This window comes from Gopherus evgoodei, chromosome 1 (assembly GCF_007399415.2).
Source record: "Gopherus evgoodei ecotype Sinaloan lineage chromosome 1, rGopEvg1_v1.p, whole genome shotgun sequence".
Taxonomy (NCBI): Eukaryota; Metazoa; Chordata; order Testudines; family Testudinidae; genus Gopherus; species Gopherus evgoodei.
Window position 1 is genome coordinate 108,059,971 of NC_044322.1, and position 20,972 is coordinate 108,080,942.

Genomic DNA, 20,972 nt, shown 5'->3' on the forward strand with positions numbered 1-20,972 from the left:
GTTGCAAAATATTTTTTTAAATGCATGTTTTTCAGATAGTGGTAGTAGAAAAGGAAAAAAAACCACTCTTAATTAATAGCATTTTAGATTTGCTGGAGAAGTTGTGAAATGTTTTTGGTAGAAATACATACTGGGCTTCTACACACAGACATGAGAAGTTGGTGCCAAGTTTTCATTTCACATCCAGTGTCATGGTATAATGATGATTACATTTTCATTAAAATTAAAAAAAAATTTTTAAACTATTGGCCAGAATCTCAGTCTCCCCCCCACATCTCCACAAAGAGTGTGTTAGGAGGAGGAGTGGAGCGCCATTCTACTAAGGCAATTCTCATACACTAATCTACTTCAGGGCCATGGTAGCTTGTGAACCATGGAGCTGTAATATTCAGAAGTAATTAACAGATTTTCCACATATGCTGTATTACACAATAAGTGTTTCCTAAGTACTGTTCAAAGAAAAGAAAAGAGACGAGACTGCAATAGTTTTCAAAGTGTAATCTGTTCACCTATGCAATACACCATAATGAAAATGACTTTCTCTGCTAAAAAAGAAAAAGATCACAAAGACTTCCCAGATTGTCGACAGCAACGCTCAACAACAAAACCTTTACAGCATCATCAGAATACTTTGCCAAATTGACCCCAAGGAAGATTCACATGAGAATACTAGAAGTTAGAGTAAAAGAGAAACCCAGGCTCCAACAGAATAGCCACTTGATACAAATGCAACTGATGAAGTACCACCATTTCTGCTATGTCAAATACATGTACCAAGGTCAAACTGGATGATCTACATTAGCAAATCAGAAGAGAGTAAGTATTACTGCAGCTATTCAGTGAAGAGAGACAGATTAGGAATTCAAGTTAGACTTATTTCCATAATGGAAGTGTGATAAGGAGGTGTCATCAAAGCAGAAATTGCAAGGACTGTTTGTTTGTGTCTATCAAAAGGCAATAAAGTTGTATTTTAAGTCTCAAACCCATTCAGGAAAGACTACCAAGCAAATAATTTTCAAAAAAATCAAGATAAAAACACAAACCTGAGAAGCTTAGTAGTAAAAATGCTGCTGCAAAAGAAGCAGAGCTTTAACATGTCACAAAGGACAGGCTGTGCATGGTTTTCAACAATCACCTAAACACTGCTCAATATACACAGAGAGACCATTGGCAACATATGGACAGACAGTTTAACCAAGAAAGTTTCTCGTGTCAGAAAGCCTGAATCATGTGCTGTGGAACTCCCTTGGACAATAACCTATATAAAAACAAGTTATATTTGAGGGGAGTATTTAATATATAAAAATTGTTCTACAGGAAATAGAACAAATGATGTGATTGATGTAGGTCATCTTCTTAGAGAAACTTTTCTTTAATGTCAAGTGAAAGTGGAGAAATAGATATACAATGCAAAATTGGACCAGTGGCAGTTAATTACAGATCAAATGATAGATCCACTACTTTCCACTAGTGGTGAAAGATTTTTAGATTCAGAGAGCACTGGAATATCTTCTGCAACAAGATGAGTGGACGTGATTATGTACATTTAATCTGACAAAAGACCTTTTGGGTTCAAAACTAGCAAGGTTTATGAGCAAGATTTAGATGAGCAAGAACTCTCATGACAAACTCAAAGAAAACCAAACCAAAAAAACCTCAAGCTCTGCCACATACATAAAACAAGACAGAAAAAACAAACTGTTTTAAAATAAGAGTATTAATATACTAAAGCAATGGTTCTCAAACAGTGGCCAGTTAAGCACTTCTAGGCAGTGGGCAGATATGCTTTTGTCAGAGATAAGACATGTCAGGCTTTTATGCAAGAGATACCTCCTGTAAACTACAATGAAGTCAGACACAAAAGGTTTTTCAGAGCCTTTTTTGATCAATTAAACTTAAATTTTCTCTGTTTGTGTGACTGCTTCATGTTTTTCTTTGCCAGATGTTTCTCTGGACAGGGGCTACAGTGAAATACAGTATGAGTTTAAAATCATACACTCAGGCAGAAGGTATCAGCAGAACAAATACAGCAAATTCTACCCCTTCTTTTATTGTCACAGGCCTACCAACAGCGAGTCAGAACCTGATTTTCATGGGCAACTGTGTAGCTCCCCACCACAGCAGCAGCTAAAATAATGCTCTACTGAACATTTTCAAATCATTATTCTCTTGGTCATCCTGAGGTCTCTGTTGCAAGTAACTATCAACTTATTTTAAAGAAAAGTTCCCCTGCATCTGGATTAGTCCATCTGAAGAACTGCAGATTGAGAACAAGCTCAATATGCTCCATCTTAGAGTCCATTTCCTCAACAAGGAATCCTAAAAACACTGTAAGAAGCCAGGGCCATGATCACCAACATCCTTTGAAGACAGAAACCGACTACTTGTACCTTCAAGTAAGCAATCCAACAAGTACTTAAACCTCACCGGGGGGGGGGGGGGGGGAAGGAATCTAGCAAATTACCACACAGCAGCATCTAAACTCCCTTTTCTAAGCAAAACAATCAAGACATTTATGAGAAACTAGTTTACAATTCAATTAGGTTTATGCCAATATACTACATCTTTTCCAGTGGAATTCCAGGCAGGGGCATGGGAAAAGATTTCTGTTGTTGCTTGGATGGAGGACTTCTTTTCCTCCATGGCAGGGGTTCTCAAACTTCATTGCATCACGACACCCTTTTGACAGCAAAAATTACTACATGATCCCAGGAAGTGGGGCCAAAGCCCCATTGCCCCAGGCCGGGGGGCGGGAGGGGAATCAAAGCCGAGGTCCAAGGGCTTCAGCCCCAGGGGTTACTTGTGCTACGCCACCCAGGCTGGAGCCCTCAGGCTTTGGCTTCGGCCCCAGGGGGTGGGGCTGGGCCCCCAACAAGTCTAAAGCTAGCCCTGGCAACCCCATTAAAATGGCAGTGAGACCCACTTTGGGGTCCCGACCCAGTTTGAGAACTGTTGCTCTATGGACTTCAATCATGCTCTCTCATATGTCAGCATTTCTCTGTTGTATCTGATAATATCAATAACTATGGCTGTCCTGCCTCACATTTAAGAACAGGCAATTACCACAAAAAACAACCAATTCTTATCTTAATAGAATCTGAAGACAAGTGTTTTCCTGGACTTTTTGCTATTACTGAATACCGAAATAACTACAGCTGTGAAAAAGGTCCTCAGCCACTTTGGCTGGCAAGGAGGCTAAGCCCAACCACCTTCAGTTTCTGTGACTGTGACTCTCCAGCCTTAATGGACTGTGATGTAAGAAAGCTTCCAACCTTAAAGCACTCATTACTCCAAAATGAAACAGCCCCCACTTACCAAAAGAGGCCTCCAAGAGCACATTAACCTGGTGGTCTGTTCTCTCTACTGAATACAGAGTCAGGCTTAAGGTTACTTATTTTCAAAAACTTCCTTGAAATTGGCCCTAACAAGATCCGATTAACAAAACAGAGTTTGATTTCGAGTGCATTTTCTTGATAATGTCCTAAATTACTTTAAGTAACCCAGGAGGTATAGATGCCACCAGGAAGGTGAGGAATTGAGTTAAGAAAGGAGGTACCTACAAGACGGTCCTTAGTTTGAAAAGGGTCTATGTTGTGGTTTACCATAAATATGAAACACTGTGCTAAGAAGTGTTTAAATGTAAGCAAGATGGAAAATTATCAATACGAATTAGAAGTAGTTGGGCATAACAAAACTAATAGGATGATTCTTCTATACCGAGTGTCAGTACTGCCATGTACACTCTAGAGGAGACGAACTGGTGTAGGAGAAGCATTTCACATCAAGAATATTTAATGATAGCAAGCTTCCATTCAATAATGAAGGCATTATTTAGGTAACGAAAAAAAAGAATATTAAAAAATGCAACTGTGGGCACATGCTACAGAGCACCAAGAGTCTAAGAGACCAAAAATAAACAACTTCATATACTTGAAACCCCATATATCTGTTAGGTGATAAGCACAGACCTTTATATGAAGCAAGTTCCTAAATCCTGAAGTAGAGAATCCAACCAAAAGGAGAAATCTTGATTTTTTTTCCCTCAAAATTGATGAGGATTTGACTGACAGATAGAAATCTTATAACTTGATCTTGTATACTATCCAAGGTATCTTGTCACCATGAAATCTAACATTACTGTGGTTTCCAATTGTTGGAAGGCAAAATTTGGAAAAAATTAAGTAATCTCTGATGGCAAAATCAGACAGCCAGCATGCATGAGGGCTAAGGAAATCCTAAAAGAGGTAATAATTAAAATGCCAGCTAGAATACACCTGAAAAAGAATGCGATGACAAATGTGGCTACAGAGACTTCACAGAAGGCTTCTCAAAGGATCTAAAAGAATCTGCCATTAAAAAACCTGTTCCAGTACTTAAACAAAAACAAAAAAAAAAGGGTGGAGGAAGCAGCCAAATAAGAATAATTAAAACCTGTGTGGGAAAAAAAAATTATTGCAAAAGTAGATTAAGTCAATAGTATAAAGGTGAGGGAAGAAGTTTTGATAAACTGAGGAAGTACTATAAACACCAAGCTAGTAACATAATGAAAGGACTGAATTAATTCACTCAAATGTACTCCCAATCTGTTCTGTAGCCAAGGATAAAAGATACTGAGGTGAAATAGAAGTATTAATTAAGTTATAACAAAGGGCCTAACAGGCCTGTAAAATATTTAGTTTAGACAGACAAGACCACAGGCCTGAAGAAACACCTGATATAAGCAAGTAACATTCATATCCAGTAACTTACCCTAGATTAGAAGTTGTCATAAGATAGAATGCTGCATCAAATATATGTATCACATTGCTGATATTTAGGAATTATATATTGCAATGTACAAGTTAAAACTGGTTAAGAGTATTTTGGGGATTTTGCAGACAAAAGGGTATCAACAACATGCTAGCCACAAGTTATTATGGTGACCGAGTGATGTAAATCTTAATGAGGGGAATGAACAAGTTAGCCTATGATAAATGGGGCACCTTAGAAGAGTGTGGAAGTTCAAATAAGGAAAAGGGACTAAAGCACAGTGGGCATCAGCATAATACAATATAAAAGCTATATCCTGGCCCGTGTGCCTTGGGAGACAGCAGAATGACACCCACGGGTGATGATGAAGATAAGATAATGACTGACACTTCAGGTTTCTCGGCAAAAGATGGAGTAAGTATATGAATGCTCTGACACCAGAGGTCTTGACCATTATGAATTATCACAAACACTCCAACTCAGTAAAGTAGGTAGAGATCTTGCTAACCGTATTAATAAAAATATTACAAAGTCAAAAGGCCCTTTCTAAGCGTAAGTATTTTTTCTGTGCACATAATGGCTCTCGTTATACTGAGAACTCTTTTCGAGCTCGAGGCTGAACCCTGGCAAACCAAAGAATGCTAACTGGGAATTAATACATAATCAGTAGATCAGGTAACAGTTCTGGTGAGAAAGTAGCTGAAATCTATGTGTCAACTAGAGCTGAATGCATAAAGTATCATCATGATGTAGTTCATTCACTCAACAGAAACAGATGTACTACTGATTTCACAGTTTCAAATGCCACTGGTCTCACTTTGACTTTGCCTATTGACATGTCTATCTCAGCACTTCAATATCTTCCCTTGGAGACCAAATTTAGTTATCACAAACCAGGAAGGAAAACACTTTTTCCTCTGTAACTTTTCTTTAATGGCCATAGACAATGGTACTGGTGCATCACTACCAGGCTTTGACAGCAGAACATATACACTATTTTTCTACAAGATTTGACAGAACTCTTCCTCAAACAAATGAAGCTTTCACTTGTACTTCAGTATTCAAGAACAATATATCTGACTATTTCAAGAATAAACATGGTATGGAAAAAATGAGGAATTTCTTCCTTTTTATTAATTTAAGCAAAACTGCCCTTAGCAAGATTTAGTGCGTTCATCTGAATGAACATATATCAAACCACACCATGATCTAAGTCAAGAGTTCTCGCCACCATTGCAGGATACAGATGAAATCAACAATTGGCCATTGGCAGAGGGTCTCTCCCGTCAATCCAACTCAAGACTGAGTCACTGAAGTAGTACAGTGTGGCTGCTCAAATGGCAGTTGCAGAAGTCTGAACTGTTCATACAAACAGGAAAAAGAATGATATGATCAGAAATTTGCTGATATGATGCACAGATGCAAAATGCCAGAAATCGTTTTAAATGATCACAGTCATTAATAACAGCAGATATACTGATGTGTATTTCTTTCCCATTCATCCAACATTGCATGTTCAGCATTTATATTTGGGTTTTTTTAATGAATGAAATATTATAAAAGTGTATTTTTAGACGTTATCAAATTATTTGGGTATGGAAAATAAATTAACAGGGCAAAAGAAAACCTAGCACCAAGAAGTCTTTGTAGACTTTTGTGAACACTTGTTTCATCATTATTTTTAATGTGCACAATTTTAACAAATATATAAACAGTGCTATTATGCAATTTTAATAAAAATCCAGCAGTTATTATTGATTACTTTAAAACGTATTATCCACATTAATAGGTCAGTTACACGCCAAACCTTTTCACTCATATGAGGACATTGTGACCACCTGCTTCCCCTCTTCAAGATTCCATGAATACCATAGTTAGAAGCAATCATTTCTATGGATTTAGGACATACTGTGCACAGAACGTGATTTAGCTAATATGAGAAAGAATATACCACCAAAAAAGTCAAACTATTTTCAATGGGGTACATTTAATATTGTTTTACAATTAAAAATTTACATAGGAATGGAGACCCATATTTTCTTTCATCAATTAGAGAAATAATGCAAATCTTAGGCCAGTTTAGACTGCAATGTATTGTATTTATTTTATAGGAGTAGAAAAATACCAAACTGGAAATAAAGTTAACTTGGAGAATATCAAGAAAATAAATTTATTCAAACTAAAGTTAACATTATCTGTCCAGCAAGGATAAAATTAAATACGGTCAACATTAGTTAGTTTCCAGTTTAACTTAATGAGTAATAAGAATACTGTAAAAACTTATCAAACATTGTGGTAGCCTAAATTAGCTTTTGTACTCAATTTTAAAAGAGCACTATTTCAATGATCAAGCTTTAATAAGAGATACTACAAGTAGTAGTATAATATTTTCATCCAGGTAAGTCCATAGTGAAACAATGGAGTCCTAGTATCCTTGTGCTACTTCTCATGCAACACAAGTAAATGATGTGAAATTCAGCATACATTGTATACCTGTTTATATCAGGTGTCTTTACATTTGCCTATCTGCAGTCATAGTTGTATTCTCTGCATCTTCATGCAACTACATTTTTAGTAATAAAAACACTGTATAAAGAAACAAACAAGAATTTATTTATAGAAAACAGAATAAGTAGTGCAAATGATGATGAATCAAGGGTCAAGTTCGCCACCAGGACCTATGGGCACAGTTAACTAAAATCAGAGACATTATAATTGCTTTACGTCAGTGTATTTGGTTCAATGTGTTTAATTCTGTATTTAAAAATAAAGCTACTTTTAATCCCATATAATCAATCATTTCATTTACTATATCCATGGTTGAATTAATTAGTATAGCATAGTGGGAAGAGTCCAATTTTTTTTCTTTAAGAAATATAACAGATATGAATAAAAATTTAATACTTCAGGTACTCTGAATTTTCAAGAGGTTACATAATCAACGAGACCATTAACTGTTGGTCCAGATTCAAACCTGGATGCCTAAAAATCAGTACCCTTTTCGGATGTTTAAATATTGATATGGTTTAATTTTAGGCATTTAAATTTGAAAAACTATAAGTGAAATCCTAGATCCACTGAAGTTAATGGCAGAACTCTCACTGAGTTTACTGGGCCCAGGATTTCACTCCATATAAAACTGATTAATCAAATTAAGGCACCGATCCTGGAAACTGATCTACAAACACAGACACGTGGGCTTACACAGAGTCCAACTGCATTCAGTTAGGGTCCATGCAGACTAACAGTCCACAGAAGCAAATCAGATTGAAAAACTGAGGCCTTGGACTATAATCCGCTCAGGGGAGGGCCTGCTATTTTACTGGTCTATAAAGCCCCATGGAACACCTAAGGCACTGTATAAATAACGAAATTACCAATTTTGTCTATTTGTAATCTATTACATCAAATTGTCATAAATCTGCACTATTTCTTTTGCACCTCAGACTACATTAGAAAGACCAAAAATAGTTTTGGCTAAAGTTAGATACCCTCTACAAAAGTTTATAACAATATTTTGCCTACACAGCAGAATGACGTATCAATATCAGGAAAGATTAATGCAATGATTTAAATTTAGAGCAGTCTCCCTTAACTGTACTGCTTGTATAAGGAAAACCCTATTAGTGCTAACTATTAGTTTATTTTACTTCTAGAATCTTATTTATTTCAAGTACTTTATTATAAAGTTTTATACCACTTAAATTATCCTGACAATTTCAAAATCAATTGGTCACCTACTAATTGATGATAATTAAGGATTCCTCAATTCCACAGTAAATTTTAATTCAAGTTTGCCTCAAGCATTTATTTTCAGATGTGTTCAGTTCAAAATGGGGATTTATAAAATTAAGTTTGATTTCAAGTAACACGTCAAGATTCTACTCAGAGTTTGCATAACAATTTTTAATTGAACACAATTATACTAGCAAGACAGTTGTGTTTAATATTATTAACCTGTAAATTATGCTGCTTTCTGGACATTATATGGTACTGTAACAAAAAACTAATTAAGGCAGATTTCACTGATGCGTTACAAAAAACAGTAAGATGGAAACCAAAGGGTTAAACAAGAAACTAACTCTGATTCTTATTTCACTTATAACTCAGAGATTCACATTGCACGTTAAAATACAAAAACACACTAATTATCATTTAAATAATAAAAGCTAGTTCTAATTATAAACAAAGTGCTAAAGTATTTACATTATTATAAGCCGTAGAGCTTATACTCAACATGTCTAGGTGAAAACTGCATCCATTTTGTCCATGCTGTAAGTTGCAAAAGTTTGTGAAATTTTCTGAATGTTTTTGCAGTACATAAACCTTTAAAGAAAAAAGTTAACAGTGCAAATATACAATATATACTAACAAAAGTTATTACACTAATAGCTGAGTGTATCTTTTTTTGGCAAATAACTCTGCTCTAGCTCTTTTGTAAATTTATTCATTAATAGATAACTACATAACAGACAAGATGTAAAATTTTGGGGCATTTTACACAGGTGTGATAAATATGGTTTAAATAACTTAAATATACACTCTGTTTCATATATTGCACTGCTTGATATCACTTCAAGTGCAATATTTTTTATTACTAGTTATGTTAAAAATCTTAAGTTTTACAATAAATGAACATGTCTAACTGAAGTTTTTAATAAGATGTTTACTGTTCTGATTTTTTTCAGTTTTTTTAGTATCTATGTTTACTATCCTATGTTAGTTAGTTAGACACACAACAACCAAGCAAAAAACCCCACTTACTCTATTTGAGCTCCATGAGCTACAAGGGCACTTATGGAATCCATACTACCAGATCGTGCTGCTTTATGAATAGGAGTTTCACCAACATAATCCTGCAAAGACAGAGCACATTTTGTCAGGTATAACTACTCCAAAAAAATAAAATTACATTATTTCTAAACATTCAGTGTCTTTTTCCTGACATGAATTAAAGAAATGGATTAGTAAAAGTATCCAGTTATGAATGTGACCACTACTTTAATAGTGTTGCAAAGGTTGTAAGCTGTCAGCTTCCACCTCAAATCCCACTTCGCCTTCAGCACTTATGATAGAGTTAAATATAAAAAAGTGTTTTTAATTTATAAGGGAGGGAGTCAAACTCAGAGGCTTGCTGTGTGAAAGGGGTCACCAGTACAAAACCCTTAAGTTCACAGGAGTCAATAGGCTTGCTATTGCCTTATGACCTACCATTCAGCCCAGAGTCCCGCATAGACCATGAGAGGGCTGAATTTCTTATTAAGAGGAGTAGACGGAGGTATGCTCCTTAGATGGGTCAAGGTGTTTTTTTCCCCTCCTGCTGTCCCAGATAAAATCCCTCCAACACCTCTGAGACCATGGATTGGGTAATGCCACTAATTAAAAGACATTTAGTGGATTAAGGGAACTACAGAAAATATGATCATTGTGATTATTTACAGCATTTGTTTAATAGCAAATCCTGTACTTAAGGTGGCAACGTTTAAATTATAACTATTATTCACTTGCTACTTTTGAAACACACTTCTGGAGCAAAGAAATTATTTACAATTATATTAAACTAGAGGATGATTGGTTTGTTTTGTTAGATTATGAGGAAAACACTCAAGCATGTTGGGATTTACATCAGACTGGAAAACACAACCCACTTGTCATTGACAAAAGTTATTCCCCATCCCTGAACTTAAAAAAAACCCTGAATTTTGAAAACTAGCAAGTAAATTATATTTTTTCGAAAGGACATCTGAGATCAAATTTAAGGGAAAACTAATGAATTCTCCCTACTGCCAAAATCACTTTTTTTATTCGGTACAATACTCTGGATAGATTACCAGATAGAATGGGTCAACAGGAAAAATCACTCTCTCTTTTCCAGTGGCTAATAGGCTACACAGAATAAAGTTCAATAGCAAGAAAAGCACTTCTCATCCAGACCCTTTCTGTGAGTCTGTTACCACAAGGGAAGGCTCATCACACTAAACTGAGACAAGCAAAGAAGCTAGTGGGATAATGAAATTATAAGTCTGGAAATCCAGTTCTTAAGTTTGAGCGTGTTCAGTTACAGCATATCCTAAGTAAGCCCCTTTTGTGACAACAAAAATGCACATTTCTGAACAGCTCCAGAGGTTGATGATGGGGTAACTTGTGTAGGAAACTGTTCATGTCTCATTGAATCAATCATAGCACAGTCCTTCCTCAAGGTAAAAGCTAACCTCTTGCTCTCATGCAAGCCTCTGTAAACACACAGGAAAATGCGATCTCAGTGGATGCTCTCCTACCCATTTGTCTTAACAATCGAGATCATTTGGATATTAAAATGGTCACACACAACCTTTTCTTTTAAAAAATTACATTAGAAGTTAAAGCTGCTTAATAAAAATAAAATCTAAAAATGAAAGTTTAAGTTCCTACAGCAGAGTTAGGAGGTGCAATATTGTCAAGTTATTTGTTTTATGGTAAATATTTTACAGCATAAAGATAGCAAAGAATCCTGTGGCACCTTATAGACTAACAGACGTTTTGGAGCATGAGCTTTCGTGGGTGAATACCCACTTCCTCAGATGCATCTGAGGAAGTGGGTATTCACCCACGAAAGCTCATGCTCCAAAACGTCTGTTAGTCTATAAGGTGCCACAGGATTCTTTGCTGCTTTTACAGATCCAGACTAACACGGCTACCCTCTGATACTTGACAGCATAAAGATAGTAACCCTTTTTTTTGTTGTTGTTAAAAGTGAAGTATTACCTAGACAACAATGCAACTGTAAAATTTCTGATCCACCACTGTAGATTTAAAAAAAATAAATCTATATATCTGTTTATATTAATCACCACTAAATAGCATTACAATAAATGTTTTCATTGCTGCTAGAACATGGGTTTTCAAACTTCATTGCAGCACAACTCCCTTCTGACAATAAAAATTACTACATGACCCCAGGAGCGGGGACTGAAGCCTGAGCACACCTGAGCCCCACTGACCCGGGTGCGGTAGGGCAGCAAAGCTGAAGCCAAAGGGCTTCAGCTCCAGGCGTGGGACCTGTAGTATGAGTCGCAACACGCAGGGCTGAACCCCTCAGGTTTCAAGTGGTATGGGCTGGGCTTCAGCCTTGGGCCCCAGCAATTCTAAGCCAGGCCTGGTGACCCCATTAAAATGGGGTTGTGATCCACTTTGGGGTCCCAACCCAGAATTTTAGAACCACTGTGCTAGAATATACATGGCAAATTGTTCAGCACTGAAGGGATTTATGGTCATGCTTGCTGTGCATTAATAACCACATTTTTTGCAATGGCACAGAAATACAAATCTGTTATTACTGTTTGTCTCTATTACTGTTAAGAAAGTTCCAGAGTACAAAAGTTACCTAGGCAATTTCATTGCCTATTATACTAATACATCCTCCACCCACAAATAAATCTTAGTCCAGCCTCACAATACAGTAATGAAGATTAACTAGCTCAGAGAAAAATCTATTCATCCATCCATATTATGATGAAAAATGTATGTTTTTTAAAAACAGTTTAAAGAAGTCACTTGTTGAATTTTATAAGACCTTTAGCCTCGGAAGAGAAATCCTAAAATAATCCCAGTCAGCTCCTATTAATACCAGTTAGAATTTTGATTGAATCATGTTGCTTTAAACTGGTGGTTTCCATTATTTAATTAGATATGGTAGCTTGACTTACAGTTGTATTTTTTACATTCTTATCTGTTTAAGAGATGCATTGTAACAACAGAATTGTGGTCTTGCTGCTAATAACAGCAACTTGATAAAGAGTTTTACTGAAAACAGCAGCCACACCTCAAATCTTGGAGCAGAAAAATGGGTTATTCAAATCTTCAGTTGAGTTAAAACACATTTACTCTAACTGTCATTACAATTTCTTTATAAATCTCATTTTATAAGACACTTAAGCATTAACTGTAGAAAGCAGGAGATACAAATAATTAAAACTTTTCCAAACTATTCTTCATTAAGGACTATGGCCCAGAGCCACAAAGGTACGTAGGTCCTTAAATTCCCATTTTTAGGCCTCACTGCAACCCATAAAACTCCTGCTCAGCTGCTGCCTAACCCTGTAGGCACCTGAACTCACTCAGTGCCTAGGTTTTCAGCATAAATATTTCCAAGGTGCCTATGTTTCTGCCCACGGGCACGTGCACTGCTTCCTCATTCCCACCTAAGCCCAGTGCAATCCACAAACTGGCAAGAGGAAAGACAAGTGAATGCCTATTTTGTGTTCGGGGCCCGATCCAGGTGTGTGGTACCATTCAAAATCCACCCACGTTATAACATTCAGCCCAGTGACTGGAGTACTCAACATGGAATTTGGGAGAACTGAGTTCAATTCCCCACTCTGAAAGGAGACACCTATTCTGCTCTAACTCTAACATGGGATATTCCAGTGTGAGACTACCTCAATCTCTGCTGTTGAAGCTTTGGCAGAGGCACAAGAGCAGTGGGGCTGGAACCTGGATCTCCCACCTTCTAAGTGATGCCCTGCCACGGTGGGTTACCAGCAGAGATAGTCACCTACATCCAGGCTGCAAAGAGGTGCCTATCTCCATGAAAAGGGTGGAGCTTAAGAAACCCCTCCCATCGGCTTATTTAGGTTGCTCCGCACCTAGCCAGCTAGCCTTTGGGAATCACATTCTAAGATGCTTATCTCTCCCCATTCATTATGTACCAGGTTCAGGCACCTAACTCAGGCTTTGTGGATTGCAACACTGTTCCTGTGACTTTTTAGGTGCCTTGAAGTTAGGCACTGCAACGCTCAGCATCACAGCACAAGTCCTTTGTGAATCCAGACCTATGTAAGTATTTTTAAAAACTAAACCAATATCAAACCCAACATTAATCCATACCTGCTTGTTTATGTTGGCCCCTGCTTGAACCAACCAGATCAGGCACTGAGGATGTCCTCCAAAAGCAGCAATATGGGCTGGTGTTTGGGCAAAACGTGTTGTACAGGCATTTACAGTAGCGCCAGCTCTCACTAACTGCATTAGACACTCCAGCTTAAATAGACAAGGGGAAAATAATTTAGAAATTACCCAAATATACCGATACTATATACATCGCTGATTAAATTAAAGGAGAAAGAGGAACAATATCAGTTTAAACTGACCATTAGTGGAAGCAGGCTGAACAACATGACTAATAAAATAATAACCCGTGCCTTCATCACCTCTTCCAGGTTTCTCAGTCACTAAAGAAATAGCCAAGAGAAATGCAATTCTTTCCAAAAAAAAAATTTTTAAACAAACCCAACACCATTAATTTGATACGGGAAAAAAATGATACTTTAAAGATGACTACAGCAGGGATTTGTATCCTGTTTGCGTCTGTCAGAAAAGGTGCTACGTTTCTGATCTGGAAAGTTGTAAAAGCAACTTCATAAATAGATACTGTCAAGTAGCATTTGCTAGAACTTTAGTTTTTTTAATTAAAAAAACCTAGTGTGAACTTAAATGTTTTCAGGAACGTTTAAAAGGAAGGGAGCATGAAGAGCATGCAGTAAAGAATGATAACTAAAAATTCTACTTTAATATTTCCTTGAAGTTTTGGAAACTCATACTCTAAGAAGAAAGTAAAATGCTTATTAACTTTTCAGTATACTTGTTGAGTTAAATGAAAATATAACATAAAAATGCTGAAGAGTATATGTATTACAATTCTTTCCATTTAAAATTTCTGTAGTGCAGTCACTGGTAACATAGCAAAAGGATCTGTTTGGGTTTTTTGGTTGTCTTTTCAAATAAGTAATCAGAGAGGTAGCCGTGTTAGTATGGATCTGTAAAAAGGAACAAAGAGTCCTGTGACACCTTAAAGACTAACAGATGTATTGGAGCATAATATTCACCCACAAAAGCTTATGCTCCAATATATTTATTAGTCTTTAAGGTACCACAGGACTCTTTGTTGCTTTTTCAAATATGATCACTTTGGCAGTGTCTCTTTATTCTGACAAAGAATCTCATATCATACTATGCTGAAATTTTTAATATTTCAACATTAAAATAATTCTGAGAATGCTTTGAAAAGATGTCAGATTAGTGTGTGGGGGGTGTAGCAGAATTGCAAAGGTAATGGCTTAGAGAAAAGTGGTTGGAAAATTGTGTCACGCAATGGCACCAACTCATGCCATTCAGGAACAGGAATCACTAGGAAATTATCTTATGTACAAACATACATTTGTTTTATACTAGGCATCACTGTACTATGCTTAATTTTACTCTACAGATTAAAAGCATGTAGATCAAAGTTTTCAAGTCAAGTGACTAAAATCAGGCATCTTGGTTTGAAAATTTTTGCATAAATACCATGATCACTATATATATTTTGTAAACTTCAACTGTAATTGAGCAAATGTGTTGTGGTATTAGCGACTGTCCCTACTAGTTTAATAAAAAAGTTAAAAATAAATCTGTAATTTATGAATTTATAGGTTTAGGTTTAAGAGAACTCTGATTACTAACTGTACTTCTCTGCTGAGAAAACAGGATGTATGAACAGCATACAGAAAATAAAATGCTTTAAAAACTCTCAGTGGATTTAAGATTGGCTATAAAGGAAATACGGTAACTCACCATGCAACAGAGAGGGTTCAGAGAAGTATCATGAGAATGATTAAAGGATTAGAAGACATGCCTTATAATGACAGACTCAAACAGATCAATCTATTTACCTTAACAAGGAGAAGGTTTAGGGGAGAATTGATTACAGTCTATAAGTATCTACATGAGTAGCAAATATTTAATAATGGGCTCTCAATCTAGCAAAGAAAGGTATAATACAATCCAATCTTGCAAGCTGAAGCTAAACAATTCATAGTGGAAATAAGGTACACATTTTTAAGTGATGGTAATTAATCATTGGAACAATTTACCAAGGATTGTGGTGGATTCTCCATCACTGACAAATTTTTAAATCAAGAACAGATGTTTTTCTAAAACAGATGCTCTAGGAAGTATTTTGGGGAAGTCCTAGGTTTTATGGGAAGTCAGGCTAAAAGATCAAAATGGTCCTTTCTGGCCTTGGAATCGGTGAATAAAAATATCTTGGGGTGAGCAAAGAAGTATAGTGCTAACGAACCTAGCTCCCACAAACCCTAACATTCAACACAGGAGAAGGTATTCTTTGAAAAGATAAATAAATATATGCTAAAACTGCAGTAATAATTAAGAGCTATATTGAGAGATAACCAACTTAAAGAGGCTGTAATAGAGATACAGTTGCAGTGGTGGTGTGAACTCTGCAAAAACTTGCCCACCATTACCAACATTGGTTTGCCTCTACTGGTGTTTACACACCAAGGCCCTCAATGTCATTAACTGGTTACCATAATCAAGCAGGGGTAAATAATTTGCTTAAGACACCAATGACAGCCAACAGCCCACCTATCAAAGTTACAATGGTGAAGTTGAGCCAGCATTAGCAACTGTAAGAGATTTTGCAACAAAGACTAAGATGTCTAAAAGTTATAGTGAAAGTGTTAATCTTTCACTCTGCGAAAAGCAAAGGATTTTTCTTTTTTTGTCATATAAATCCAGATTACTGGCCTGGAGAGGGGCAGAGAAACCTCAATGACAACTTATTGTGAGTTACACGTAGGTCGCAGTCTGTCAACTCCAGAGAAAAGCAATGGAACTGGAGAACCAGTGCCCTTCTTCTAGCATTTAAGGTTGATTTGTAACCCATACTAGCATTGTTTCAAAGCCTGTAACTTAACAAGGTTATTTTTAAAATGGTTCTTTTTTACTTTTTCTTCTCTAATTTTAAGAAGTCTAAGAATAGAGAAGATGAGTTGCTGCACTTCATTAAAACTCAGAACACGAGGCCTTCTGCCTCATGGACTGAGAGACCTGCTTCTCCGAGTCCCAACTCCATCAGAAAATGGAAGTAGCTGCTAGTCAGGAAGAGGCCAGAACACCAGGTTCCCTTATTCTTGTCCCATGCACTCGAACACTGAGCACTGGTTTTGGTGATCATCTTTTTGGTTTCTTTAATAAAAAAAAAAAAAAAGAATATTTTTCAAGTTCATGATATAGCTACAGTGGGGATTGAGAATCAGGGTTAATCAAGGAAGATGGGGAGGGTTCCAGGGACTTACACGACAGGGAAGGGGGGGGACACTGGACTATGTACTTTTTTTAAAACAACAGCCCAAAGAAGAATAGAAGAATTTACTTACCTTATCTTATATACAAGTAAAGTAAAATAGTCCAACAACAACAACAGTCAAGGATCACAAAACAGGCAAGGATTACAAAAGCAAGAGGCAAGCTGATATGGTCATAGAAAACATATGGCCAATTAGTCAAGGATTTAAAAAACAACCCCTCCCCCCCCCACAAATATAGAAGGAAAGCATTAAAAAAAAATCCACTATCTTGGTGTTGTATCCCTGCTCTCAATTCCCTTGTCTGGATGTTGGCTATTTAGATCATATAGTCTTTTATATTCTGACCTATCTTATAGCTTTGTACAACACCCAGCATAATTCAAGGCACTATATAAATGAACTAGACAATACTTTCTTGAAAACTAATTAATTTGGATGTAGCTGATTTTGTAGGAATCCATTAGTGTCCCAGGAGATAAGCATATCTCAATTTTTAGGGAATATACAGAAAACAGTGACTGCTCCAGAGGTATATGATGTATTAAGGAGCAGCTTGGGATTGACTGCGGTTTAAGTTCATGAACATACTTTAACACAAAATCCTACCAGTGGAAGTCCATACTGACAAATGAGCCCTCAGACCTTACGAATGCCAGGGCACTGTTACCTGCTATTACAATTAGTTATACATTTTCTTACTGTTTTTTGTTTTGGAACTGTGCTCTATTTGTAATACTTTCTTAGAAACTAGAATACTGCATTTCTCTTCCTACTACCTTTATCTTTTTCCATTTACAAATACTGATCCTTGGCATCCCTTCCTTACCTCCCTAACCCTCCAAAAAATGTAGTCTCTTTCTAATAAAACTAAACCTTCCAGTTTGTTTCCTTGTGGGGGCACTCACCAAAATGATAGTTCTTGTTTACTGGTATTAGTCAAAACACCTGATTTTTTTTTTTTAAATTATCTATGAAGATAGTGGGGCCGAGTCTCTTCTGTGCCTAGTACCTGCTTGGTGCAGAAGGAGGGAGTGGGTGTCTACAAAGGCACAAGCTGGGGCTCTACAGTCTTGGGAATTATTCTACACTAGTCCAACATACATAAGAGAGCTGTTCTAAGGTTTGCCTGATAGCTTTGGCACCCATAAGGGGTATTCCACCAGTCAGGGGTGACCGGAACATGATAATGTTTCGGCTACATCCCCTACACAGAGATGAGGGTAGCCTGCAAGCTGGATTCGCACCACTGGGTGACTGCCTCATGACAGGAGACTCAGTAGCTGGGATGGGAAGATCTGTCATATTTATAGCCTCTTTACTCTACTAGAGCAGCAGAAAGGGGCTAGACTAAGGAACAGAGTGAGGTCCAGTAATTTAATTTTTTCAGAAACTAATATTTTTAAAATCCACAATATGTTTAGAAATGCAATTAATTCAACCCCTAGTAATGATAATTTTGAAATAGGATAAGCTCCACTCAAGAAAACACAACAGCAGGAAAAAAAAGTATGTCCATAAGTTCAATGGAAGTAGCTATTTTCATTTCTCAGCAACATGTTGTATTTATTTTTATCCAATGAAAGGTATTCCAGGTACTTTTGTACCAGATCACAAATTCAGGAATTAATTACCTGGTGTCTATTTAAAACGTTTTATTTTTCCTTAGCACAAATATAAGTAAAGGTTTGTAATTGAAACATACTACATCAACATGTACAGAAGCTCTTCATAAATCCAAATACAGCAAGGCTCTGCTACAGCAAAGGAATTCACTGAGCTTTAATGACCCAGCTCTGCCCCTACCCTTGGAAAACTGAATTGAGGCTCCTTAATTTACTGGTATCCTGCTTATCCTCTTTGCTGGCTTGCCCTCTTGCCTCTCTCCTCAAAGGCTTAGCCTCCTTTAATTGGACTAATTGTTCTGATTTGTGATGCTGCCAAAAGTGCAGCAATCTAAGAGCACTAAAATGTTAGTTATGTTTTCGTGTATGTATCTGTATGCAAAACAAATCTTCTGCATTCCCTTTAGTATTTTCATTAAAGAAAGACGTCTGGCCACAGGGCATTCTGTGTAGGATATCTACCATTAGCTTGCAGGCCTGATTGTTCCCTCTACAAGTTCCTTTAAGAAACTTACATAGCCTGAGACAAAAAGCAATGGTTAAATGCACAAACGGCTGCTCTTCCCCTATAATACCAGAAAGAGGAGAGCCAGAACGCGGCTTGCAGACAGAAAAATCACAAAAGATGTGGAGGGAAGGGAGGGAGAACCATAACAGGGACTGGGGAAAATAAGGGAGTTAACCTTCAGGTGTTTTGGGGCCACCGCACTTCCTCACACGGGGCCACGTCCTGCCCGCAATTATAACACAAAACTGTCTCAGGGGACCCAGACCCGACGCATCGCGCCCTTTCACCTCCCAGGCACTGCAGTGAGGGAGCCGTCAGGGCAGATCCCCCCGGCGCCGCTCACCCTCAGGGCCCCTGGGCCGCGCTCCGCCCAGCGATCGCCTCCTTCCCAACACACACGCCGGTCGTCATAACACGGGCACCAAAACAGAGCAAAGTCTCCAGGTGGAGCCTGCGCGCGCAAGAAGGACCGTTACTGGACCCGGCGGGGGGAGGGGAGGAAAAAGTGGGTCCTGCTGGACCCGCGGTAACTCAACACCCCACCCCGCCCCCGCGCGCTGGGGGAGGAGCACCTGCCCCTCCTCCTCCCCATTGGCTCCCGCCGCAGCTGCCGGTGACCCCGGCACCTTTCGAAAGCTTGGCCAGGGGCCACGGATCTGTCCGTCTCAATAAAGCTCCCGGGAGGGGCCGGGCCCGCTCGCGGCACCGGGAGCTGCGGCGCTTCCTCGCCCCACCACAGGCCCCGAGCCGCCGTCCCTCCCCCGGGACCGCGCGAAGGCAGGATGCCGAAGCAGCCGTTAGCTCTCCCCCGGGACGTGGACAGGCCCCCCCGAGAGCCCGGAGCGTCCCACGTTCCCCCCTGGGGCCGTCGGGGGCACCCCCAAAGCCCGCCCGCTTGCGCTCCCCGGGGGGTGCGGACAGTACCGCGACCCCCGCCGAGCCGGGTGGCGGGTCCCGGGCCGCCCCTCCCGCCGCAGCGAGCACGGCAAGATGGCGCCGTGTGAGCCTGGGGGTCCCGCGGGGCAGCGCCCCCTCGCCGGGCCGGGCCGGGCCGCACCTTGCCGAAGTGCGCGGCCCAGTGGATGGGCGTCCAGCCGTAGAAGGAGTCCTCGACGGCCAGGTCGGAGCGGGGCGAGCCCTGCAGCAGCGCGCACAGGGTGGGCAGGTCCCCATCGCGGCAGGCGCGGTGCAGGGGGAAGCGCAGGGTCAGCAGCTCCTCGCTGGAGAATCCCGCCTCCGGGCCGACTCCTAACGACATAGTGAGCGGGGGCGACGGAGGCTCGAGGCTGCTGCTGAGTCCCGACCGACTCCGAGCACAAAGAACCAGGTGGGGCGGGCGCCTGGCTCCTCCCCGAGTGGCGTGGGCGGGGGAGGCCGGGAGGCGCGCGCGCGCGCTGGCTGTTCCTGTCACCGCCTGCAGGCCGCCAGCTGTTGGTGCCGCTTTGGCCCCCGGCCGTGAGCTTGACCGGGAACAAGAGGGAGCGCGCGCAGCATCGGAGCGTTGCCCCTGTGATGACGCAAGGCAGAGGCCGCGCTGCGGCCGCCTGACCCGGGGCCGCGCAGGGCCTCGCAGATCAGGGAGTCGCGGGGACTAAGATGGGTCTCGGTGGGGGCTGCAGTGAGCAGCCCGGAGAAGCTTCACAGGCGCCGCTCCAGGGCGGGCGTGGGACGGTGCCTCACAGTCACGCTTTAGGTTCAGGCGTTCCTGGAGAGTCCATAGTCAGATAATGGAAATTCACAGCTAGGCAATGGGGGGGTGAGAGCCATTGAAGCAAGCTGTAAATCCTGTATACAATAGAAACCACTTCAAGCCCCAGGATGGGGGAGCGCGCCTAGTTCAGCACCCATGCTGGCACAGTAAGAAAAACGGTGCTTGAGACCTTGTCACAATTGGCTTTAAGCTCTGTAAGTCCTACCAATTGATGTGATGTTGAGAATTTGTTGGTTTTTTTAAAGTCATAAAGGTCT

General features: G+C 39.5%; 1 protein-coding gene across 6 annotated transcripts in view; it reads right to left on the reverse strand.

The window, feature by feature from the left end:
* The window catches only part of ANKRD10 (ankyrin repeat domain 10), a 42,520-nt gene extending 22,173 nt beyond the window's left edge, over nucleotides 1–20,347 (reverse strand). The window contains exons 1-4 of one of the 6 annotated variants that reach the window (XM_030568656.1): nucleotides 20,062–20,347; nucleotides 19,348–19,455; nucleotides 13,615–13,767; nucleotides 9,514–9,605 (exon numbers count right to left, since the gene is read on the reverse strand). In XM_030568656.1, the coding sequence (XP_030424516.1) occupies nucleotides 9,514–9,605; nucleotides 13,615–13,767; nucleotides 19,348–19,455; nucleotides 20,062–20,262 (554 nt within the window). In that variant the 5' untranslated portion in view covers nucleotides 20,263–20,347. The other 5 variants (XM_030568690.1, XM_030568681.1, XM_030568665.1 and 2 more) reach the window with 5 other exon arrangements.
* Nucleotides 20,348–20,972: the final 625 nt, after the last annotated feature.